The following is a 19,547-nucleotide window of genomic DNA, read 5'->3' on the forward strand; positions in this document are numbered from 1 at the left end:
CCAAACTCTGGCCCGCTGAATGCATCACACTGTCACTGAGAGTAAATGACCTGGCAGGCTGCCGTCCCGCTGAAAGAGGAGAAACAGAGAGAACGGGAGAGACAACAAGGGGGGGTGGAGTCCGATAAAGCGGAAAAAGTCTGATAAAAAATGTGAAAAAGAAATGGCACAAGAGCTTGGCATGTAGAAAGTTATCGGGGTGTACAATTTGTGCCCTCCACAGAAAAATTCAATGCCCCCAAAACACACATTCACAACATTATTGTCCTTCTGTCTGTGGCAGTGTTTTCTCCTCATGAGTCTACACAGTAAACAACAAGGGAGCATAATGCATATTGTTGCTGGCTCCCAATAATGATGCATAACCCGGTGGCTGCACAGGAATATAATACCAATATGTCAGGTCTCTGATTTGGCCACAATTTGCATGGTTATAATAGCTTATCGACTAGCTCAAGGTTGAGCAGGGCCAGGCGGCTTCACTGTAATGACTGGCCGTGTGCCTCCGACAGTTTATTTCAAGCTTCTGTGGCTCAGTCACCCGGCCCCCTATCTCGTCAATACCCAATCTTGATCACACTATCTGCATCCTGACAAAGTCTGCACAAACACGTCCCTGCATTGCCAACAACCTCACCTCCACCTACTCCACCCCCTTCAACCCAGTGTTTTTTTTTCTAAATTATTCTTGTATCATACAAGCATTTCCCATGGAGATCAATACAGGTGCAATTCATTAGGGCTCCCAAAATCTGCTTGTCTGCAAGCATTTGCCCGTATAACAGCTATCGACTCTTCCAGGTTTGGCCCGCTTCCCACCTTGTTCAATGTCTGTGCAGTGGCACAACAGGCGAGCTCCAGAAGCAGAAATAAACTTTTTGAAATTAAAATTATGGATTTTGTTTGAAATAAGAAAAAAAAATGTGATGATATGACCTCTAAAAACATTTGTATTTAGAATGGAATTTTTTTTAAAGTGATCCACAAACTATTTTAGATTTGTTCACCATTTACTTATCATTGCTTTAGTATGATATTACCTACACATACAATTTAAATAATTATTAGTTGGAGCACTTGCCTTTGACTTACATGAATTATAAGCTATTAAATATACATATGTATTAGATGTAAAGGACATACTTTGTCCCTTAACTTTCTCTACCTTTTCCATTTAAATACACTTACTAAATACACTTTAAAGGGTAATTTTTCTGTTTTAAAAGTACACAATATTAGGTACATAAACAAACAGACACACACTCCTTGCTTGGAGATGGAAGTGGTGAACAAGAAGCTTTCATTCAAAAGTCATTAGCAAAAATGTTACTTTGAAGTCTGAAATTAAGAAATTGCAGAATATAACATCTCATCTAACATCTAAAATATTTTTATGCGTGAGAGGAAAATGAAAAAGTACTGAGTAATGAGAAATGCATAGAGGAAGAATAGGTACATAAGCAAAGGGCACGGTTGGACAAACAAGACACTTGGATACATGCCGAAGAAAGATGGAAAGAGCTGGATAGCAATAAATAAGTAAGGAATAGGGCAGAGGTCCATCTTTATAGAGTACTCCATGAGTTCGTCACTGGAAGTCCTTTCCTTCCCAACAGACTAAAACACTTGACAGTGTTATTGCTCCAACACTAACATTCTGTGAGTTACTGTCAAGGGCACCACCTTGAGAGAAAGTCCTTAAGTGTAGGGGAAGGAGGTCAAACAACAAGAGAAAGCTTGCGAACCATGCTCCTTCACTTTCACAAGGTCTGTGATTGTAGCTATTCATATAATCAACAAACACAACCTGTTCGAAAATTTCTTGCACAAAATTTGTGCTGCATGATACAACTGAACTGTTTTTCCTGCAATAATTGCATTATATGAAAAAATGCCTATGTAATGAACAAACCATTTAAAATCAATAAAAACATATTGCCTTTTTTAATATGTAGAGCTGAAATTTCACCTAAATTGTCACAGTAAAATTGTGACAACAGACATAATGGATTGTGTTGGTGAGCTGCTTTCCAAAACAGTAATATCTCATTGATTATCTATTTAAACGTCATGTACCGTTTGTCTGAAAATGGTACTCAACAGTATCTAACAAGAAAAATCCTAATTACCACTCACATGTGAGGACAAAACAAATATTTCCTTTTGTTGAACGTAACTCTCGGATATTTGACAGAAACAAATTAATGAGAAAGTCCCACCTGTAGTTTTTTTTTTTTAACATCAGAAATTAAAAAAAAATGTTTAAAGATTTTTGTTTTGATCAAGAGGTGAGTGACGTTGCACTGTATTTAAAAAAAAACAAAGCCCCAAAAGCATCCCACTGGTTGTCTGATCACAAACCCATCGCATTGCTTTGACAGATCAATTTCGAAACAACTCTGTTTTGGCTGTTATGAAGCCATTTCCAAAATACAAAGGAGGAGGAGGGGGGTTAGTGGGAGAAGAAAGGGATAAATCAAAAGGGGTGGTGAAACAGGCAAGCAGTGGTCCTCGGTCGAGAGGTCAGAGTGAAGGCAGTGCGGCCATGCCCACTGTGGGCACTCAGCTGGAACTAAATGTGGACGCCGAGACGCCAACTATTGGAACACTGCCAAAGACCTCTCCCCCTGCTGCGCTTTCTCTCTATCTTTTTGCCCGAGACTCAACAATGAGTGGGAACTCACTGCCTCCCGCCCCACAACCCTGCTCCACCTGCCCCCCTACCCCCCCACACTACATCCCCCTACCCAATTTCGTACTCATTCAGTCATTCAGTTTAACATGTTCATTACGGCAAGTGCAGGGACGGTGCTACAGAGGAAGATGACTGCATGAGGGGAAAGAGAAGGATGGAGGGGTGAACTTTAGAACTATGATAGCGATTTTACCCAAAACATTACTCTCATATATATTTCAACACTCCTCTGGGTGACTGGGTGGTTATGGCCCTATGTGTGTGTGTGTGTGTGTGTGTGTGTGTGTGTGTGTGTGTGTGTGTTTGTGCAGGACCACCCTCTCTGGGATGTGTGGGAGAGACAATGGGGCCAGTGAGCTCGTTCAAACAGCTGTGAGTGTGCTGGGTGTCATACCGCCTCCACGCACGCATGCACACACGTACACACACACGCATGCACACACTCACCATCTGTGAACACCAACACATGACAGAGCAAATAGGATTACAGTATGGAGGAAGACAAGGAGGATGATCCAAACACCATAATATCATTTCCAAGAAGGGACGGGATGGGGCAGGCGTGGAGCGGGCAGGTGGGGGCGGGCTGGGGTGAGAGGTTTACCAGGGGGATGGGGCAGGGGCTTAGCTGGTCAGAGGTCAGACCTACAGTGCAGCGATCTAATGGCTGTCTGGTTTGTGCACCACAGCTTAGCTCATGTTTTCCAAAAACAAGATACAGAAACTAGGCCAGGATTCAAGAGATGAAAAGCGCCACAAATAGCACACGGGATAAATGAAATGCACCAAAGTTCACATAGTTCAAACCTTTTTCTGCAGCAGAACCTTGTTTATCTTAACTCCTCAGAGACTAAAGTTATTCAGAGGAAAGTATTTGATGCATATGAACACATAGAAATCCCTGATTACAATTTATAAAAAAAAATAATAAAACATACAACCATGTGTATGATGCATTCTAATTTATAGCTCATATGGATCAACATTGCTTATGTTATAAGAGGTATTTAAATGGATTTATTTTAAGATAAGATAAGTCTGGGTTTATTTCTCCAAAGGTTAGTGGCAATTTAGATGGTTGGTGAGCTTTTAGTCTCTGCTGTGTGAGGGTTACCAGTCAACATTGTACAAAAACATTATGAAATGGTCAACATAACAAGTACTGAGTGTTAGCTATGATTAGACCCTTGGGTTAAATCCTTGGTGGACCCTGTCATTCGAAAGAAACATTTTCATATCACTTTATTATCATGTGATTTGTCGACTAATATTCGATGTATTAAAAGAGATTATGGTTGCATTAGAGGATTAGAGGTCTTCTAAGGAACCAGGAATAAATGCACAGTGACCCTCACACCCATCCACACACATACGTTCATACAGGAAATACAACAAACCAAGCTTGACATATATGAAAGAGATTACATTGGGATTTCCTGAATTGTAGAACAAAACAATCAATTTCTCCCTCATCCATCCGTTCACCCATACATGTGTTGATTTCTCTGTTGATTGGTTTGAGGGCCTGTCTGTGTGACAGAAAAAGGTTGATCCTGGGGCCAGAGCAGGGCAGGAATGCCAAGCATGGGTTTAAGCTGTAAGGTAGCATCTATGTCAAAAGCCTCATCGTGTGTAAGACTAAATCACAGAGTTGGGTCGAGTTGGGCAGGTCTTGAGTAGGAACTACTGAGCCAATCTAATATGAACACATCCAACGTGGTCCACAGGAGCCAGCCTGACATGTGACTGGCTGCGACACCTCAAGGTCAAAGGTCAATACAGATTTCAGCAAATCTGAACAGGCACGGCATGAGCTTATATTCAGGGAGGGGAGGGGGCATGGCTTGGCCTCCAACCCTTACCCGCTAAGACCCTTGAAGTTTTTTACCCTGACCTAGACTTGACTCCTTCATCTGGGATGTTAGCTATACTAATTACTGCCTGATAGCCGCCTGGTGCCAAACGCAATTCACTTCCCCCCGATTCTCCTCGACTCTGCTCCAACAGCTGGTGCCAACCTCGCTTAGTGCTCATGAAGTGTTGCAGACACAAAGTGCGAGCCCCCACCTTTCTTCTGCTCTGGCAATCTACCTCTTTTGTTTAGGGTTTTGTTATCTGGCCACATGTTGTTCAGAGGGCAAGTTTGGGGGCAAAGGGGAGCCGCACTATGTAACATCAGAAGGTCAGCTGGCATGCACTCTGAAAGAAAAAAAGCATTTCATAAGCCAAACAAAAGGGGATTAAAATGGCGCCAAAGATGGATTTGGAATTTGTGCCTCCAAATACTGACCCCACCTCTTCGCATCTCTAACCGTCTCCTCTGTGGCTAGAGATTCTGTTGGGGTATGAACAAGGGACAAGGTGGAGGTGGTTGGATGTAGAGCCACAAAGCAGTCAGGTGACTTGAGCTCAAGGATGGGGAAGGGGAGTCTCCTTCAGAGTCAGGAAGTCCAATTTATTCTTCAATGCCCGAGGCCCCCCTGTCCAACCTTGTAGTGCCCTCCGCAACCTGATCTGCATGTCCAGCACTTGGCCGTAGACCCTCTTCTCTGCCCTCTGGGCCACTCTCACATCTCACTACAACAGCTAGTCATATCTGGGAAGCCAGAGCAGGCCAAATCAATGTGAGTTTGTCTGTGATTATCAGCAAGTGGGTGTTCATGTGTGTGTGCATGTGTCTTTGGGGTGTATCACTAAGTGTGTCTACATGTGTAGAGCTATCTCTGAGCATGTCTGTGTGCATTTGATTCTGTGAGCATACGTTTGTGTGTTTGTGTGTATGCAGACAAGTGGCCTGTCTATGTTGATTAGATAGGAGGTGAGCCCTGCAGTAGGCGGAAATACTGGCTGACCAGCACACAGATTCAGAGGCAGGGGGGAAGGCAAAAGTGGTGTTTTTCCACTGGCTTTGTAGTTTAGCCCTGAGAGGCTCACAGAGGTGATAGCCAGTATGTCTCTAGGTCACTCAGATAACAGCCTGTACACACAACATTCTTCTTCTTGGGAAGATACACACACAAGTGTAGGTGAGTATATGTAAGTGCAGGGATGCATGCACACATATCTTCACCCAAGTACAAAGGCTTACACCACAAAACCACATCTTGCAACATGACCTGTCATTGATGACACAGTTGGCGGGCCACAGGGGAATAAACCTATGTTTTAATGTAAAAGGATGGACAGATATAGAGTATAAAGATATAAACTGAAATGATATGGCAACACCAGTGGTCAAAACCTAAACTCCAGAATCTTTTGGCAGAATATGATCACTATCAAACAAAATCCCCAAATGAGTTTCCTTTGCTTGAAATATGTCAGTCATCTTAATTTGAGACACCACTTTAGGTGAAGTCATAATAAGAAAATAGGAGACAAACAAAAATTGAAATCAGAACATTTAAAATTCAAGGCAATGGTTTACTGTGCGATTTGCTTGGTGGAAAAACAAACCCACTTAGTTGCACACTGAGGAAAACATACTACACTGCACTTTAATGACACATTTATCGCCCCATTGCTTAGACTCAGTGCCAGACGGTTTTCAGAGCTGAAAAGTCAGCTGACACACAGGTCAAAGGTCACTTGGTGCTGCCCAGAGCAGTGACAGGCCAGCGATGGTCAGAGGATGTTGGTGGATAAACAAGAGAAGCAGGAAAAGAGGGTTGAGGATTAGAAGCCATAGCATCAGTGAGGGATCAGCGCAGGCTATCTCATTACTCCCAGGCACAATAAGCACAACAACTCTCCAAGCACTTTATAATTGCTGCTTCCTAGGCTACAAACAAGCTGTGTTTATTACCCCTTTCTACTCCTTGGTGCTTTCACTGGAAAAAAAATCATCCTCTAATTGCCACATTTCTCTAATACTAGCGCACATCGGTTTCACGGGCGGTTTGTCTCCTGTCCTAGAGATGGCTGGTTAATAAAGTTTTTATCTGTCAACATGGAGCATGAGGGAGGATCCAAGGTCACTGCTACATACTCAAAACCTGGCTGGCAGTGGAATCTACCATCACTTTTGTTTACATAATTATATAAATAAGATGTAATTTTCTTTCCTCAGCAAAAAAACTGAAATAAACATTATAATTTGAAGCTGATTATGACTCAAGGACTTTCAAGGGTGATTTTTTTCTTCATTTCCTAATCATCTCTTTGGCAATTATGTGCATTCCAAATACATTCTCAAAGATTCCATGTTTGTTCTTTTTTTCCCTCACCAATCTTATTAAATGTGCATTTAATTATAACCTAATTGTGCAGAAGAGAAGAGAGGGGCTAAAACTACTGTCACAATATATAAAAAAGGTTTGGTTAAACAGGAGCGCTAGGTTTAAGCTCAAAGAAGAAGAATCCAAACCCTTTGCTCTCACACACTTACAGTGTGCACACAGTCGCATATTAAATTGACTGGCTTTTGCAGATGTTGGATCTCAGCATGAGTTCCTCAATCCAGGAGTTTCGCATACAGTATATGTGAGTGAGTGTGCGTGTGTGTGTTTGTGTATATTAATTAACAGCTAAACCTTATGAACTGACCTCATGAACCCATAACAATAACAGTCTCCATTTGAAAAGAAATGTATAACAAACCCAACAGAGCACAGTAGAAGATCAGTTTAATCATAACAAAAAATATAACTTTCACATAATTACAGTTAATACACGCTTCTGGGAGTCACACTCATAAAATCGAATTAAATGTGAGGAGGAACTAAATTCTGTTTGCAACACAATACAATCACTGTGCACGTCTGTATTTACAATCATTTATAAATTGTTCACCACTGTAGGAAAATTAAGATAATATGTCACCTAAACTCCAACTGAGGAAAAAAATAATAAAGTAAATTATAGAGTCACATGCATGCTGAAGTATTGAATTAGCTTCTTTTTTTTGGGAGCGTGAACTTATAAGGATTTATATTGACACTCAAATGATTACTCAATAGATTAACCTCTCCTAGCTCTAATCTACTTTATCCCATCAACTAAGTTCACCTAGTGGCATCAGTTGTGAGGACTACTTCATTTATTGGCAAAACATTTACAATATATATAGACTATAATAGGATTTCAGAAGTAAAGCATGTATCAGATACGGGAAATTCAATGTGAATAAAACACAAAACAAAAACGTCATGCAATGAGGAGCGAACAGGCTTCTATTAAGGTGTGAGCTTTTTCCTACTTGGCTTGGTTATCCTCTCATCTTCCCACGGACAAGGTCAATTCCTAAAAGTGATAAGTATCATCAGGGGGCTGTTGCTACATGGATAGCATCACTGTAACACTTGTTGGGTGGCAACTTATGCCTTGTTAATGAGGGCACAGTGATACTGGGATGAAGGTGATTGCTAAGAGTTATAACGCTAGCAGTGGTTAGGATTTGCCGTGCTCCACTGGGGCTTATTGGATTAATTTCACAACAGGGAATGCACCTAAGACCGGTCTAGAGCCACAAGAAACCAGCAAGTTATTAAGGTGCGTCCTGTTTTTTGATGAAACCACAAGCTGAACTAGAAGCCATTGTAGAATCCCACGCAGCCACTAATGATCAAGAATACACTGGCCACCGTTTTTCATCTTCATCTTTACACTTGATCTGGTAGCCATCAAATGTGGTATATGCACGCTTGGTGTGTTCTTTTCTCTAAGTGGTTCGCCACATGCCAAGGTCAGGGGTAAAGGCTGGGCGGATTAGAGCCTATATCGAGTCAATGAGAAGAGGCCATATGGGCAAATGAGATCCATGTCCGTGAAGCACTAATCTGGGGATGCCCTCTGAGTGACCAGGGATGGACACTACCCAGAGCAGCTCAGAGGCTTGGGGATTCGAAAAGCAGCCTGTGACCTGCTCTACTGTACACTGTACGTTAGCTCCCCCATCTGACCCTGCATAATCAGAGGAAAGAGCCTGGCCTTCAATATGAAGACGATTAAAAACACTGTCAGAGTAAAGAAACACAGTGTACTGTGCAACTGCACTGTTGCCATTTGTCCAAAAAATACACAGATTGAAATTTCCAGTACGTAACACTTAAACAGTAAAATGTATTTCTAAAATGTTTAACATAATCTCCCTGTGGTCTAAACCTTACTTCTTGTGTGTTAAAAAAGTATGTCCTGAAGTAGGATTTGAGTCAAAGCACAACTGATATAATGGCTTAGATACTGTATACTGTAGATAGTGAAGTGTTGGCAGGAAAATTACTTCTATAAGAAAGAAATATATACAGTTATTAGAAGACTGCTGAATAAAATGTGTGGTGTTTGCCCCACAGCAAGTAAAAAAAATGCATAAATAAAGCGGTAGGAGGTATGGCAAGGAAAAAAAATAAAAATGGAGATAAAACAAAAAGGAGGGGGGTATTTATTAGCGATACTGTCCCAGTGATTGGCTGCGAGGCGGGTAGCAGAAGGACAAATGGACAAATCTGAGGAGCTAATAAGAGTGAATACGGAACGGCCCTCATGGGCAAATCTGGCACTAAGATGATAATGAGATTATAAAACCCCACTATATTGCAGCAAATTGTATAAGTGTTTCATTGAACCTTGTTGAACTTTCATTTATGCATGCCAGGCTCTTTCCCTTTTTGTCTCTCCCCTTTCTTCTTTTCCCCAGGATGATGGGTAGAGCAGGAGAAAGGAGGAGAGGATAAAATGTCTCCTGGATAGAGTTTACCTAGTGCAGGGGTGAACTGAAGACCACAGACTGGGCTTTCCAGACACGCTTCTAGTTAGCATAATCACAATAGCCTAAACTGTAAACCAATAGTGCTCCGCATGTGAGATGTGATTATAAATCACACTTCACATCTTGTCAGCACAGCATCCTTCACACATGCATATGCCACATAAACACATATATTTACAGAATATCTATGCCCAGTGGTAAATAGTCAACAAAACCAACAGCATAAACACTTACAAACCTATATTTTGTTTGGTTTAGTTATTTTGCAGGTACTACGCCCATCTTAAAACTCGGCCTTCACTTTATCTAAACTACACACTTGTAAATCTATTAATGTATTTTGCAAGGTTGTGTTACTATCGCTGTGACAAAATCTCTCCACAGATAGACATATTTTTAAAAAACACAAAAAAGAGAAAAGGACAGCTGGAAATGGTGGGGGAAAAAAAGGTTTGGAGACAAAATGAAATCAAAGAAAACACAAAATATGCCAATAGGCTTTTTCACACTCTAATTAGAATAATATCTTTGCTCTCTGTCCTTAACTTGGATATAATTAAGCATATATCATAAATCATGAAAGTAAGTTCATGTGATGGAATGCATTTCACACTACTGAGGTGTTTTACAATTGTTTTGGTGTAAATAATTTTTTTTCTTTATGAAAAAAAAGGTGTGATACTAACATAAATACTGCAAATAATATTTAAAATACATTATAAAAACAGCTATAACTATGATTGTTACTGTTTCTACTATAATTACGTGGGTTGGTTTTTTTTAAATCAATCACTGCTAAAGAACTATCTTCACATAACTCAAATATGTTGTAAAGATAAACTAATGCAACAGTCAACATTTCATGAACCTCACATCACTGCTGAAGAATTATATAGTGTTTAACTTTGACAAGCTTGTACAATTATTAGCTTGACATATTGATCTCCTTCCTTTCCTCCCGTTTGTCAGCGAAGGCAAACAAATGGCAACACCCTTGTCTTGGACCTGTATCCAGGGCTTGTCTATTGACTATGTCGGCATATCTTTGATTCTGATCTGGGTGAAGATTCCTGTCTGACAGAACGTGAATCGCTGGAATAGATCAATAAACACACACAGTCCGATAGAATGGAATCAAAGAATTAAATCAAAGTGGTCAAGTCTTTGATTCAAAGGATATGTCCCTGAGAGACGGCATCCTACATGACGGAACAGATTGCCCTGTCGCCATGCCATAATACTATGACCTGACAATGTACCGGGGACAGTGCTGCATCCAAGACACAAAGTGAAGATTTGGCGTAGGAATGTTAATGATGATGGTTGCTGAAAAGTTGCTAATGTAAGGCTACATTTCCACTGGTTTATTTTTTCTGTGGTTGTATTGATACAGGGGTTAAACACAAACACATTTAAAATGTTCTGAGAGGCAGAGAAAACCCAATATTTCTGCCATAGCCTGAGCCATTTCATATAGCCTCTGAATAAAAATTCTATGCACACTTGAAAGTGAAATATAAATGGTATTGCTGACGATATTCTTTTCACGAAGAGGTTTGCATCTCAAGTTTCAGCTTCAACGTCATTCTTCATTCATGCTGATCACTTGCATCTAAATGTGTTTCTACATTAATAAGGAACCACATTCACAAATCTTTAATCAGAGTTAAATTTAGCTAAGCAACCCTTAAGTTGACAAATAGACTTTTTCTTTCTTCCAGCTGTCATGAACTAAAACTTCTTCATCTACACCTGCAACCTTTCAATGACTCAGATGTTCAGAGGGAAAATATTCTGTATAGTCAACACTCACCTTTGCTCATATCCTCTATTCACCACATAAGTGATTCTATAAGTTTACCCATTTACGTTTCCAGCATTCAGTACTGATGAATGGCACTGACAGTGTAATCCGTGTTAAGACATGTTAATATTTGATACATATTATTTTTGTGCAAGGACATCGGACAACAGTTTAATTCCTTTCAGCTAGTGTACAGACTACAATTCATTGACAAAAAGGTCTCATTGTCTGCCTTAACCTTCAGATTGATTTTCGAAAACATAGTTTTTCAGCTCTAACATGGCGTGAAGCTTTTGCTCTCATTCTAAAACTTTTTTTTGTGTTTTCAAATCAGAGTATCCATAGAACAGAACAGAAAAAAAATCACCTATAGCGGATTAATATTTACTTATTTTATTTACTTTTTTAACCATGGTCGGTGTATTTTTTTTTTGCTCTGAATGAAAATACTCCATCACAACATAAAGTTTTCCAACTAAACTTGGCCCTCCAGAGTCTCCACAACACATCAGACAAGAAGGAAAAAAGAGAATAGATAAAAAGATCTTTGAATAGCTCTCATATAGTCTCTACAACAACCACTCATTTCTGACGTCTACCTTCAATATGACCCAAACACTGTTACTTCTACGTGTTTTTAAAAATCGTGCAATCGACCAACAATCACCAGGGAAGTGTTGTCTGAGATTTACTCAGGCACTATGGAAAAATAATTCAGCAGAGATTGTCATTCTTTGACAGTTGGGTAACAAAAGGAAATATTACATAGATGGAAGCAACTCAAAGAGGACTCTATGATCATTGCTCAAGTCAAAGAAATCTGTGCGGCAATTCTCATCATATGACTGTTGTTAATGATAAAGTATAATCACAGTTATTCCATCTCACACATCAGCACATTATTACTAGTTTCTGACAGACACACTAACCCAGACATCAGGAGTCCTTAGTCTCAGCATTTTCCACATCATTATTATATGGCCTGTCACAAATGTGACCCAGACAATAGCCTGATCCAACCTGAGTGAATCCAGGTCAGAGGTTAAGGTCCGGTTTAGTTGTCTATTTCCTGCAACACTAGTGCAACGTGTGCCGGTCAGGCTAAGAAAACACTGAATCACATATGTGAAAACACAGGCACAAACACATAGACATTTTCATGTGATCTTCCATCGAGGCAGCGGACTTCCACTTTACCAAGCTGAAAAAACACTGGTTAGAAGTGGTAGGGTTAATTTGAGTGGGCCCGAGTTTCCTCCTAAAGTGTTAAGTCACACAAACATCAATCAGACAGTGCTTGGGTGTGTGTGTGTGTGTGTGTGTGTGTGTGTGTGTGTGTGTGTGTGAGGTGCAGACAGCCAGAGGTGTTTCACGGTCAGCAGTGCGTGGATCAGGGAGGTGAGGGTTACAGTCAAGTCAAAACCACAGCAGGACAGAGCACATTTGCAATAAAAGCATGACAGTGTGTGTGTGTGTGTGCTCTGTATCAGCTTTTATTCTCAGGCACTCTTTTGTGTCTCTGGTATCTTGGTACATTAATAACACAGAGCCGCAGAAGTATGAGCCTTAGGTAAAGAAGAAAGGCAGAGTGACCTCCCATGTCATTGCACAGGAATTATTTCTCATTTCTATAACAATATTGCATCACTTTTCCAGCCAACTCCCTGCTATTTTCATTCAAGATACAAAAATCAAGAAATCCTTTCAACAAAATCCTCAGTTTTAATTATGGAAAACCGAGTAGGGAAAGAAGAGAAGAAAGGTGGGCACATCAAAAAATTACATACAGCACCGTACTTATGTTGTGAAAGAAAACGAAAGTGAGTCTCTTTCTGCAGTCCATTAGGGTTAATTACAGCCTTGTGTTGGGATGCTTGTAACAGAGCAGGGTTGGTAATTAAAGTACAGGTAAGACATTAACTTACTTTTGTTAGCCATTAATCAGTGTTTACCTTCAGAGAGCTCTCCCTTTGTAATTAATAATCAGCTTGGACAATGAGTAATCACCCAAGAGGAAGTTGTGTGTACATGTATGTGTGTGCTTATGTATGTGTGTGTTATTAGCAAAGGGGGTTTTCCCACCTTTGAAACAGCATCTTTACTGATCAAACAACTGATCATCCATCTCGCCAGAAAAAAAGTCAATAAACTAAGCAGCAAAAACAGAAGAGCCTTTACAAGAAAAATGACTGCAAGACTGGGGTTTTCCTGTCTTTTCATTTATCTTTTTCTCGTCACCTCCATTCTTTCCCATCCTCCGTTTATCCTTCTGTTGGCATCTAAACGTCAGCGTAGGTTTGGAATGATTACATCTTGAGAAGGCCTCAGCAACCCCACTTTACCAACACCCCACTCCCAGACTTATTTCTCTGTGTTTTCCCTGTAGTTATTCCACCACACACACACACACACACACACACGCACAAAGGGAGCTTTTCCAGCAGGAGATTGGTTCCACTTTATCTGCATATTTAGCCTGTGTTCGGCGTGCTCCTAACTGATAAAATTCAGCTAGTGTGCCAGGCCACTGCCAAACGCCAGACCAATGACCTTCTTGGGGGAACAAATTCCTTTTGCAAGATGGAAAAAAAAGAATGGAGTGAAAAGAAGAAAGATTAAGACAAAAAATAAATAAATAAATGAAAGGGAGGGAAGCTAGCCAGTCAAATGCGAAGGGAATGGGTCCAGGTTTTTATCGCATTTAAAACAAGAAATGGATACGTTAGCGGACTCCCCTGCTATGCGTTGCTCTCCCTCCCTCTATGGACCCTTCCAGCCCAGTCAGAGTGCCATGCTGGTATAGCGGCGTTGCTTCACAGATGATTAGGAATAACAGACAAGCTCTGCCTCCACTTCTCCCTACCTCCTTCTGCCAAGAGTCTACCAGCATGGAAAACACAATCATCATATCGTCACTGCTCCACACAGGGAGGCACAGTGCAAGCGGAGGAGGGGAAAGGGAGATGTATGGAGAAAGTCAGAACAGAAGAAGAGTAAGAAGAGTGAGGAGAACAGACGCAGAGACAGAAAGAGAGCAACGGCAAGACTCGTCCTTCAACCCGTTCCCCCATCATACCACCTGACCGGTCCCAGTGCCCATATTTAAGCACACATCCAATACTTTGTTAGCCTTCAGACATCTTAGTGTGTGTGTCTGATCACATGCCATTCTCCACAGCAGCCGAGCCGCCTCGGGCCTGGCTCTGTCTGGCTCCACACAAGAGCGGTGGTTCACACTGTTATATGTGTGTCTGCATATGTGTATGTGCATGCATGACAACAAGGATTCACCGGTCTGTTCGCTGTTGCCGATACACTTTATGGTCAACCCTGATCACCCCCACCTACACACGCACGCATGCACGCACACGCACACACACACACACACACACACACACACACACACACACACACACACACACACACACACACACACACACCATAGCAACTGAGACAACAGCAGTGGCAGAAGAGGTGACCATTGGGAGCTGTGTTGATTGAAGTGATGGGCCATGATGCCCTGACAGCCCTCCCTCAACCTTGTCACCTCTGTTGCTCTGCTGTGACTCTCACCACAATGGCTGCTGCCTGTGAACCTGCGAGGCTGCCAAGGACACAAAGACGACTGAGACAACCTTTGACATCAGAAGCTGCCACCAAAAGGCCAGAGACAAGCATAGTTGGCAGCTCTGTTAACAGGCCAGAGACTCAGATCTATTCAGCTCTGCTAAAGTAGCAAAAGTCAATAGAGCACAAGTCAATAGTGCGTACATACAGATGGACGCTGTGTCAAACAGGTCTGTGATAGGACAATGTCAGCCATGCCAACAGTTTCAAAAAGTCCCCTGCACTATCTCGGCTCAAAGGTTGCAGGCTTTTGACCGACAGCAGTCGCTGAGAGGAGATGTAAAACATCAAGGTAAAAAACTGAAATTTGAACATGAAATACGATATGAAGTATTGAAGACTAGATGACATTTCAAGGAGCTGATTCACTGTGAGATGCTAAGGCCACCCACCCACACAGCTCCATGTGGAACATGCCGTTTTAGTGGCAAAGATGAGATAGCAGTGTTGGAGATGTATTCACTAACATGTGGAGCATGTGCAAGATGACCTATACATTCACCATGGTGTCAGAGCGGCTTTGAAGGGAATGAAATCACAAAGGAAGACCACCAGACTCATGGTTGAAATGAGCGATGACACATAAGAGTGTGCAATGTGTATATATTGTCACAACTGGTACCTAAACATATATAAAAAGTAAAAAGAAATAAACTAATGTCATATATAAGACTTTTCTTTTCTTTCTGTGTGTGTGCATGTGCGTGTATTCATGCATGTGTGTCACTCTTCAAAAAACACTACAATCATCATCTCTTATCAACAGTCATGTTGCGGATTACAGCTTTCATCCCTAATCCTACATTAAGGACACATTCTCATGATGGCCGTGACATCATCAAGGCCAGTCCACCACAGAGAGGGCACAGGGACAGGAAGCCAAACACCACAGGAGAGGATTAATGAATATAGGAGACAGGGTAGATGATGAAAAAAGAAAGAGGGCGCGACAAAGAAGACGAAAATAGAAACCAAATCAAACAGCACATTTCTGTAGCATGTGTGAGACAAGCACTGTGTATTTGTGTTTCGAGTTAATCTGCCTCTGCTTCAGTTTCTCAGTTTCTCTGACAATGATCCTTCTCAATCAGCACAACTAAGACCTCTGATCTACCCAACACCCACGAGCATGTGCACAGAACAAATACTGTCAACATACACTCAACGCTGCACCGACTGAACTCTGATAATCTGCACATGTGCAATGCTATAAACTACTGATGAACACACATGGTACACAGAGCAATTTCTGCACATCTGTCACTTCATTTATGCAGATTTTTGTTATTAAAATATAATATATACATTTTCACTTACCTGCACTAACACATCCTTGGTGACATCCTTGTGACTCAAGTTGGCATTTTTATTTGCCACAAATGTAGTAACTTTAGCACTGTACACTTCCTCTTCCTATTCTATATGAGTTTTGCTTTGGTCTCCTGCAAATTGACTGCTATTTTCTACAGTTTTTCTTCTAACTGTAACATTAATTTGGCCAGTTCAAATCAAGCAGATTCGGTTTTATTTTACTGAAAATCTACCTTGTCATTTCATGTATGTTTTAGTTCTATTTTAAGAGTTTTAAGCATATTTTGTTATCAGTATAATATTGTGAATTGCAATTATTGGCCAGGATAACTGTGACATGAAATCTTCATATTTTCCAATCCTAGTAATGAAACCACACATTTGCCCATCTTTCTGTCTTCCAAAAAAGAGATTACTACCATTGTTAGGCTACATTTCAGGGCCCTGTAATGCTTTTTGAACACTTAACTTTGCAAACATTGACATAGGCTTCCATCATGCCTGTGAAGCTCTGTTACATGTTGATCTATGATAAGTGTGCAAGTATTGTATTGTTCAACTGTCTTAAAATGAATCAAGTCAAATTCCTTTCACAGTATTTTGAAACAGAAAGCAATCCAGATAATGCTGTAAGTAGATAATGAGTTATAATGTTATTACTGTTGGAGCAGGTTTACACAGAGTTTGTTTGGGTACCTGCAGAGACTCGGGGGCAGTCTGGCAGCATGGGATCCAGTGGTGTATCCAGTGGCTCTGGACTTGATACCCAGTTACAGCAGTGCTGCAGAGAGAGGAGGAAGAAAAGAGATTGACAACTGAAAACTCTGAGGACAGATGTCTCGTCATATGTTGCTTTTACACAAGATGTAATAGACTATTTATGGCATGTGAAGAAATGAATAGGAGGCAAGCAGTATCCTCAACTATACTCTCACATATAGACACAATGAAATATGCTCAAAGACGGAAATATAATAAGGGACCGGATTTGATGTGAATTTATGTTTTTCTTTCTCTATCAAAAATGTTTTATTACTTTACGGAAATATAGCAACATTAATTGAAATTGAAAGAGAACATTTGGAGAAATAACAGGAAAAATAGGGAGGCAAGGGAGACAAAGAAAAGAGGGACAGGTGCGGAGAAAAGAGGAAAGAAGATAATCGAGAAAGAGGTGTGTGTGTGTGTGTGTGAGGCTGAGCGAGGTGGGGGGAGAGAAAGAGAGAGAGACAGGAACAAGCAATTAAAAGCTCTGTGACATGTTGCTCAGACAGCTTGGCGTTTGTTTGTGGTGGAGTGCTGAGGCCTTCTACCATGGTGGATCAGTGGTTGCCCTGGGGGAGGGTGTCTGCCCAGCTTGCTGACCCATAACCCCCTGCAAACACCCCGAGTCCTCTCAAACCCCCTGTGGTTGACAACTCTACTGTCAGAAAGAGGAGAAGACCTCTTTATCCAGTTTTTGTTGACTTCATCGTCCTGTCTGTGTGGCGCTCCCTCTTTCTACCTACTAGGTTGTTTCAGAAACATTAGGGTTAAACTAATGTACAATTAATGAACTGCACCAATGCCGCACTTCAAAACAACCTACTTTTCCCATGCTTTGAGTTTTCATTCCTTGGCTTGGCAGATGACAACGTATCAAAGCGTGTTTTCCCTTTTGACCGTGCAATGTGGATTGGTATGCTGAGGCTTGTAAGGTTAGTACAAAAACAAGAGAAAAGGGAGAGAGGGACAGAGGGAGGCTGAGGAGGAATGCTTGGAGAAGACGTTCTCCAGATAAGATAAAAGTTCAATAGAAGAAAGAGAAAATGTAAAGAGATTAGAATGTGCAGCTGGCGTCCTTCTGAATCACTGCTTATCTGCCCTTGTTTACTTTCACCCTGGCCCCCTGACAGCCATTACAGTGTTGCACATGCTTGTGTGTACGTGTGTGCCTGTGTGTGTGGGTCAGTGATTGCATTACGGGGGGTCTTCCACAAAGATGTGTAGTGTTGTGAACCCTTCAGACTTAAATTTGCACACAAACACGCACATGCTTTCACATTTTTGCCCTCAGCAACCCTGACTCCCAAGGCCCTAAAAGAGGAGGGACTCAATAAAGAAATCTATGAAACTTCTCCCACTTCAAACCAAAAAACACATATACACAAATAACATACATGCAAAAAATCCAGGGTCACATCACATGCCTACAAACGTTCATTCCTCAAGTTAACCCTCTTTACACAAACACACACTTAACCAGATGTTTATGTTGTTCAGTTTGAATATCAAATGGTCCACAGGGACAATGAAACAGCATTTGTTAGTCATGTGTGTTTAGAGTCTGTGACGTCGCCATTTCGTAAGTATGGCTATGGTAAGGTACATATTCTACCCATTAAATTGTCCAACTGAGAAGAAGAAGCAAACTCAGAGTAAAGGAAAAAAATAAAACAAGAGCAAGTCATCATCATGAAACTTTTGGTTGTTGTACTTGATGCATAATTGAGCCTCTAATGGCTGTTGTTTTTTGTGTACATATGTTTCTGCAGCTATGCTTAAGTATATATCTTCTGTTACTGTCTGCTTGACATGTACTGTGGCTTCTTTTGTCCAGCAGTGATTTATTTACTTAAAGCTTGTGGAAAAATATAGAATGTCATTGCAATAGATGATCATGATGAAACATCTGGCCCATGTACGCAATCCACAGCAAAAGTACGTCAACAAAGTCAGTTGGGAAATGTGTGCATAAAGTCTGTCATTAAAATAAAATTTGGCTCATGTGTGGCCCATTCATATCCAATCAATATGATAAATAAAAGTGAACTTAAATTGCAGAAATGCATCTTCACACCTTTCTTCTTGTGTAATTTCTTCAGCCCTGTCAATCAAAGGTGCTAGTTGTATATAGAGTAAGAGGCGCCGAAGAGGGTTGAAGAAAGATAGGCAGAGAGATGAGGGGGAATGAAGGGGAGGAGTATAGGGGGGATTTAGTGTTGGGAGAAGATGACAAGTCATCTTGGTAAACAGTGGCATATTGTGTATTTTTAGATCCTTTGCTTTGCCCTAGATGTGCTCTCCTCTGAGCCTCGGCTTTAGGGCAGAGCGGTGTAGAGCGGCACAGAAGCAGTGGGGCTCCTTGACTGCTACATCAAGTGTCTCATTGTATCTCCTTTAATTCATTCAGTCTGTCTGGAGGAAGATGTCAGCTGGGCTGTGGAGCAGTGGGCTGAAGGCGGCTGGAGAGAGGAGAAGGAGGGGAGTCTTTCAAAGGACCCTCCCTCCTCCCCCTCTACCTCCACCATCACCACCAATGGAGGCAGTGAGGCCGCAGTTTGAATAGATTTGTCAAGGCAACAACACACATGTGCACACAGACTCTTGCATAAATGCACACACACACACACACACACACACAC

The 19,547-nt window shown here is 41.2% G+C and overlaps 1 protein-coding gene across 1 annotated transcript in view; it reads right to left on the reverse strand.

The window, feature by feature from the left end:
- fam172a (family with sequence similarity 172 member A) overlaps window positions 1-19,547 on the reverse strand; it is a 154,027-nt gene that overhangs the window by 28,998 nt on the left and 105,482 nt on the right. The window contains exon 10 of the mRNA XM_059336582.1: window positions 16,840-16,924. Within this exon, the coding sequence (XP_059192565.1) occupies window positions 16,840-16,924 (85 nt within the window). The remainder of the gene's footprint in view (window positions 1-16,839; window positions 16,925-19,547) is intronic.

Source organism: Centropristis striata, chromosome 7 (assembly GCF_030273125.1).
Source record: "Centropristis striata isolate RG_2023a ecotype Rhode Island chromosome 7, C.striata_1.0, whole genome shotgun sequence".
NCBI lineage: Eukaryota > Metazoa > Chordata > Actinopteri > Perciformes > Serranidae > Centropristis > Centropristis striata.